The following is a 7,107-nucleotide window of genomic DNA, read 5'->3' as shown; positions in this document are numbered from 1 at the left end:
AATGCAGAATAGTAATAACATTCGAACAAATATCCATGATCTATGCCATGGGTTCAAAAACAGCTTAAAGGTCCAACTTTTTACCTTTTAGGCCTGACACTTTAACTGCAGATCTATATGAAGAAGACATGAACATCATTAATAACTCATAAATCATGATGATTGAGATACGCTTAGAGATACCTCAGTTGATGCATTAATTATGAAGAAGACATGAACATCATTAATAACTCATACATCATGATGATTGAGATACCTTAGTTGATGCATTAATTAAGGTATTGTTCCTGCATTAAGTCATGCACGAGATACCATTAATACCTGTACATTACTGATAGTTCATGAGTAGGCCTACTACATGAATGAATTCATGCTTTTTCATGCATTAAGTCATGCATGAATTCATGATGATTCATGTACCCTTACCGTAAAGTGTTACCCTTAAGTCAATTAACTTAGTTACATTACATCAAAAACCTCTAAACACCATTTTAAACTGCACTTAGGCTACTTTGCGGTGTTTTTTCTTGTGTTTTTCTTATTTCAACCCCTCTAACCGGAAGTCGTCTGTCCTCACTCCGTGCCTCTTGACACTGACCATTGAAGGAAAACGGAGCAGAAGAGCGAAACATGGCGACTTCGAACAATCCGCGGAAATTCAGCGAGAAAATCGCTTTGCATAACCAGAAGCAGGCAGAGGAGACAGCGGCCTTTGAAGAAGTGATGAAGGACCTGAGCATTACGCGGGCAGCGAGGGTAACGACACCTCTTCTTGTTATCCCCCTCCTCTTCTTCGTTTGTTTTCAGCGAGCTGTCAAATATGCATTTGTATCGCGGAACCGCACGCAGCCAGGGCAGCATAGGTAAACAATAACAAACGACGCTTCCTGCCAGCGGTAGGCTTTTTATCCCACGACTGACAACCACCACAGCTGGCAGGGGGTAACAGTCCGGTAATGCAGATATGAGTGACAGTGACCCTCTTCCGAAAAAGTTATTACATTTTTTGTCCCACGCAAGAGGAAAGCAAAGGGGCGTGCATGCGTATTTGACAGCGCGCCTCGACCTGCAGATGATTTTCTCCTCGTCTCGTGCTTTCAAATAGGAGGAGATTAGCCAAACACTGTAAAATATAAATATACATTCTGTAATGTTTACATTTTTCGTAATGTAGGCCTGTGTGATATGAGGTGTGTGTGTGTGTGCACCGTGGCTGGGAAAACTTGTCTGACAGGTCTTCAGGCCTGTGCTCTGCAATATGATGATAGACATTTTCACAAAAGATGAAGGCTAGCAGATTATGTGGACATTTAAGCCACATACGGCACAGGCCTCCAAAATAAATCCTTTGGAGGCAGGGCTTTAGTAGTGAGTGCTACAGAATGATGGGAAGACGGCATTTAACAGCAAACATGCAGCTACTGCAGTGGTTGTTGAATGCTTTGGCTGGCAATATATACAGGAAGAATGACCAAAAATATTCTCAATACATCCCTCTTGTAATCCTAGTCAAATGAGCTTTGCTACTGTATTATTTTAATATCAAGCTATTGATTTCGCTCTCTTTAAACTGCAATTTCAGTCTGACCAACAGGCTAAAACGGAAACACAACCCTTCCTCTCTCTCTATGCCACAGGAGACATAACATGTCACAGTAGGCAAGGCACAGGTGTAAATAATAATATGAGTGATGGCTGAATTCCATTTAGCTGATTTGTTTTCGGGCTGGAGATGAACATGCCGGCCTTAATGTAATTATTAACACCTGTGCTTTCTCTACTATGACAATATCTACTGTAAAGATGGCTTGGTTAAGCAGCTTTGGCAGATGTGTTTTTTCGTGATAAAAGATTACCACAACTTTTTAAAATCACCCTATTTTTATTAATTTGTCTACATACTAATTGATGACTTAGTTGTGTCTGAATGTTGTAGGGTTGAAGAATATGGAGGAAATCAAACATCGCAATATTTCTGGTCAGATACCAGCATATCGATATTGCAACAATATTGTAGTGATAACTATTGGTGCTTTCACTAAATATTAACACAATGATATTTTTGAGAAAAAAATAATAATGAGGACGAAATGGAAAAGTGGCTAAAAGAAAAATAATAATAGAGGTAGAACATTAGACAGGTTAATTCCTAAAAAAAACATAACAGGAAAAAACACTAAAGCAATCTCATATCTATGTCAACATACGGTTATAGTAGTGTTATGTATACCCCAGGCCTATATGTTGTTATACAAATCTATTTCAGTATACATGTCTAGACATGTTATTCAAAGAGCTCACCTTGAGTTTTTATTATGTAGATATTTTCTTCGAATGCATGGACAAATGGTATGAAGCTGTTGTCTGAGCCAAAGTTAGACCTGTGGGAAGTGGGCCTCTGGTTTAGAGTTTCCTCCTTTTAAAACACTGTCCCCTCCCTCCCCCCTTCAGCCTCCCTCTGTCTCTCTGTGTCTTGCTGGGTTGAAAAGATTAGGGTTGCTCTCTTCCTCATCCTGAAATGTTACAATAAGTAATCCTATGTCAACAGAGTTGGTCTGAATGTGGATACAGAGATGCACTCCGAGGTTGAAGGCTTATCGCAAAACACCAGCGATGCAGGCATAGTAATTGCCATTATTAGATTTTCTGCCCTGCCAGCAGTGAGCAGTAGGCTTGCATGAGGAAATGTAATTGACCAGTTATGGTTTCTCTAATCTGAAATAGAGCTGGAGGTCGCTTTGAAATAAACACAGTTGTAAAGTTCTCAGGAATATGCTTTTGAAATGTTCAACGTTGAATCATTTCTGACGTGCTCGCACATTTAAAAGTATTTGAATTCCCATCACACTGCTGGGATGACTGCTGAAAATGGAGCAGCCTGCCTCGTACTTTGCCAGAAGACATCTAGCGTTTATCTCACGCAGGTGGTTAATAAAGAAAACATCAATACGCTTGGTGCTCTCATTGTTGCTGCCTGTTTACACAATTAAAAGTCCCCACATGGGATTAAGGTGGGATTAATATAAAAGTGTAAACATTTCCACTTTGCAGTATTTTCTTTCATTTTGCTGCCATTATTAATGATATTATTGACTCTATCTTGCTGTTGTGTTTATAGCCAGTTAGTTGTTTTCTTTCCATGGACCCTGATCTAGCCCTGAATGTAAACAGCCTTGCTTTTTTCCTTTTGTAATGTTTATATAATTGCCTCTAGTTTAACCTGATGTTGTTCTGTTTCTAGTTGCAGTTTCAGAAAACTCAATACTTGCAGCTGGGACCGAACCGTGGGCAGTACTATGGAGGATCTTTGCCCAACGTCAATCAGATTGGAAACAGCGCTATGGACATGTCTTTTGAGGTGAAGGATTTTTTTGTTATTATTTTTGCAACTTTTCACTAACAAGTAAAATACTATGTAGATGATAAATTAGTAGGTTCATCCATTATACAGTATGTTTTCCATTAATCACCCACAGTTTATAATTATTAATATTCATTGGACTGCACTATTTATTAACGTCGCTCTATAAAACATTTTACATTTTCTTTTTAAACAGCTGCTTAATTATATCCTTTTTTCCTGGGATAGATTATCTGTCTCAGAAGAAGTTACATCCTTACTGTTCACTTATGTGAACAAGAGCACATGCCAAGCCAGCAGTGTATTTTTTAAATAATAATTCATTGTGTCTGAGAAAGAGACTTCCACCATGACTTTGAACCTTATATATTTATCCCACAACATATCAACAATGTATGATGCCAGGTTCGAAGTTTAAGAGACACACCAATGATGTGCCATACCAAAGTAAATAGATTATAGCCACAGTTGTGTATTTTTTGCTCATTGTTTGCTAAGAATGCAAGTTTCATGCAACTGTTGCAAAAGATAGTTAAAAAAATACAAATGAACATAGGCATTTTCTAGCTGTGGGGAATTTTCTTTTAATTTGCGAAACAATGAATAGTTATAAAATAAGACAGAGCTTGAAAGTTGTTGGTTTCATCCAAAAAAAAAGATGGCAATGCTATCATCTCTGTCCATCTGTTTATATCAGAGTGAAAAGCCAAAGGGAATAAAGCTGGGTTAGGTAATATCTTAGTCTAAACTCATATCAAGACATTTTCAAAAAATGCTCATCTAGTGCTGCAGTGAAAAAGAGCTGAGAACCTTTTCCTATGAATATTAACGTTTCTATCCTTGGAAAAATGTATGTAAACAATATACTGCCATCACATGAATATGTAGTAAAAGACACTACTTTAACCTAATAGTAATTCATGGGATTAATGCAGGGATCAGTAGTTTCTCAGACCTCTGTTTTATTTTATAAGTAAGATCATTCTCTAGGGACAGAGATACAAAGAATTTGGTCTGAGACCCTCAGGTTGACAACCCAAACAACTTAAGAAGAAAGTGCTTTCTTGGTTTTTTCTTCAGACAGAGGATGGTGGGAGTTAGCTGAAAAACGAAGGCTTATGTTGTTACTCATGAAATACTTTTACAAGTGCGTGTCAACAGAATGAAAGGGCCTTCCTGATCTTCATTCTCACTTTCACAGTCATTGCACAGTTTTCTATATACATTTTTTTCTGATTGGCTTACATCCCTGTTCTACATGCTGCACATTTTTTTCTCATTAATCAGACCCAAGCTTTATTCTCTGTGGGCCAAGGCCAGTGTAACTGGGCCCAGCTACATGAACTAGTGCAGCACCTTTTTTTTTTCTTCTAATGTATGACTTCGAAACTTAAGAAATGCTTTAGTTGTCTTTGCACATCATATTCAGTACTGTCCAATACACAGACTCATTTAGAGAGAACTTCACAAACAAAAAAATGGTAATTAAATTATGGAATCACACTTTGACGAGTAAATAATATTTGTTCCTGTCTTTGTTTTTCAGAATTCAGGGTTGGACATGAACAGATCGACGCGACACCACGGGCTGGTGGACAGAGTTTACCGGGACCGGAGCCGCATCACATCCCCCCACCAGAAACCCCTGTCTGATGACAAACATGGACGCCAGATATCCTTTAATACCGCCGGATTACTTTGCTGTGTATGTAGACACTGAGAGCTGTATAATATTAGGATAAAAGTGTTCATATTTTCTGAAAACACCACTGCAGGCTGTGGTGTAATTGAATCAAGTCCTGTTATATTGAAATATAAATATCTTTCCACACCTTTCAAATGACTTTAACACATTGTAGAACCACCTATACATAACCCAGCCTTCAGTGAAGTAGTGGGTTGAGTGTGACATAAAACAGAACATATTTTTTTGCTGGTTGTCCTTGTAAGATCATATAAAATATTTCTATCAGATATCACTAAACATTTCAAAGCTATATGATGTTTTATAAGATGTTTGTAGCTGATGGATGCTTCAGATACTTCTATATTGCAGAATGACTTCAGTCTATTATTAATGAAATCTAAATTATTACTCTGTTTGTTATTGCAGCATCGACAATAATCAGTCAGTATTACAAATGAACACTGACTAATATCAGACCTCACTTTTCGTTATCCCTCACTTTGATCACGTGCTGGTTTAATCGCCCAGCACCGTGCTTCTTAAAATATACATCCTAGTGTTGAAAGATTTTCCTGGAATGAACGCATCGAATGCGCCAAGAGTATCCGGTCTCATGCTGGATTTTTCTTAACCTGCATTCTCACATTGACAGCTGTCCATATGGTTCAGTATATCTGTCACCACCACCTGATACCAGCTGGAGGAGGTAAGACGTTCTATATCGTATAAGGCTTCGCCCTCTAAGGCTATCGCTATTGGGTAATCCCCACTGCACGTGTGCAGCACTGAAAGACTTAATCCACGCCCACCTATGATGTGGGCCCCACCTTCGGGCTCACTTCCGTATAAATAGGAAGTAGGCCCTACAATCCACTCCCACTTTTCTTCAGCACTCCGTTGCAGAAGCATTGTCAGGCACAAAGCTCTTTTCAGAGCTGTTTACTAAAAAGCAAACATTCCTGGTTCCCCTGGGCCCATCCTCCCTCTCCTCCGGACGGGGGAAACAGGGCCTGGGCCCGGTGTCAACCCGACATATGAGTTACGACCGGAGCACACGGTGTGAGTCCTGCCGGGGATTAGAGCACGCAAACGCGGCTCTCACTCCCCAGGTGTCGTGCACTCATTGTGTCCGTCTCCCTCTGGCCCACAGACAGTGGAGAGCGGACGCTCTCGCTGCTGCGGCCGAGGATGATTGGCTGGTCCAGGAGTCTTAGTCTGTGGACCAAGCCCTTTATTTATTGGATCCGAGTGGCGGGCAGCAGTCAGACGACTCCTTCCCCTCCATTCACGGATCACCATGTGGTTCCCCCGCCCTGTCTCCCTCTCCTCCGGACGGGGGAGACAGGGCGGGGGCCCCGGCAAAGGGATCGATGTATACGAGGTATTCACAAAACACACACAAGACAATAATAGAGGCTGTCAGATAATATTAGGGTCTACCTCGTCTGATAAATTACGAGTATCCAATGAGGACGAGAGCAAGCTGTTGAGGCTGTCGAAGGCACAGGGGAGGTTGCTACGACTTGCTCCCACCACGTCTACAGTTCGTTCTATTTATTATTCCAAACACTCCTTGTAAAGCACGTCACGTATGACATATGCTAAGAGTGTTGCCGCGTCCCCAGCGACCGTGGATTCGTTACGTAAGTCTTCGAGTCGCATCATGTCACAAAAAAAACTTTGTAAAAATTTACTAGTCAATCTATCAAAGATAAGGCAAGACGTGTAGTCCTATACATTCGTTAGTGTCTATTGTAAATCATTTACTTCGGACGGGAGCTGTGCCTGACAAGCGCAGAGCGTTCTACAACAACTCCCGGGTCCTATGGTCCCTTTGGGGTGTCGAGCGGGCCCCAGAAGACCGACTGTCCATTTATTTTTTAGACTAACCATGTCGTAAAATCATCCTAGCTCATAAATTTTACAAAAAGTCATGAGGTTGAGATGAGTGAGTGCAGTGAGTCGTAGTAGTTCATTAAGAAATCCTTATTCTCGGTCAGGGGTAAAGGGTCCATCTTCGACTTATAAACCGCAAAGGTTCATAGGGGACGACATCTTT

The 7,107-nt window shown here is 40.5% G+C and overlaps 1 protein-coding gene and 1 long non-coding RNA gene across 2 annotated transcripts in view; one reads left to right on the top strand and one right to left on the bottom strand.

The window, feature by feature from the left end:
- Nucleotides 1–6,381, bottom strand: part of LOC104944855 (uncharacterized) — a 19,856-nt gene extending 13,475 nt beyond the window's left edge. Inside the window, exon 1 of the long non-coding RNA XR_798275.1 lies at nt 5,858–6,381. This is a non-coding gene — a long non-coding RNA (uncharacterized lncRNA). The remainder of the gene's footprint in view (nt 1–5,857) is intronic.
- Nucleotides 612–5,859, top strand: LOC104944854 (CREB-regulated transcription coactivator 1-like). The gene is made up of 4 exons (XM_010770440.1): nt 612–756; nt 3,242–3,358; nt 4,908–5,033; nt 5,693–5,859. Exons 1-4 carry the CDS (start codon nt 631–633, stop codon nt 5,756–5,758), a joined length of 435 nt encoding a protein of 144 aa, XP_010768742.1. The 5' UTR covers nt 612–630; the 3' UTR covers nt 5,759–5,859.
- Nucleotides 6,382–7,107: the final 726 nt, after the last annotated feature.

The sequence above is a fragment of the Notothenia coriiceps genome, unplaced genomic scaffold (genome assembly GCF_000735185.1).
Source record: "Notothenia coriiceps isolate Sejong01 unplaced genomic scaffold, NC01 NC01_scaffold00008957, whole genome shotgun sequence".
Lineage (NCBI taxonomy): Eukaryota > Metazoa > Chordata > Actinopteri > Perciformes > Nototheniidae > Notothenia > Notothenia coriiceps.
This window is presented reverse-complemented; position numbering and strand designations above follow the sequence as displayed.

Bases quoted from the DNA above. Each gene is read 5' to 3' on its own strand.
- LOC104944854 (XM_010770440.1), top strand. From the start codon at position 631: ATGGCGACTTCGAACAATCCGCGGAAATTCAGCGAGAAAATCGCTTTG. The intron at 757-3,241 runs GTAACGACACCT...TTCTGTTTCTAG, and splicing joins GCATTACGCGGGCAGCGAGG to TTGCAGTTTCAGAAAACTCA. The intron at 3,359-4,907 runs GTGAAGGATTTT...TTTGTTTTTCAG, and splicing joins CTATGGACATGTCTTTTGAG to AATTCAGGGTTGGACATGAA.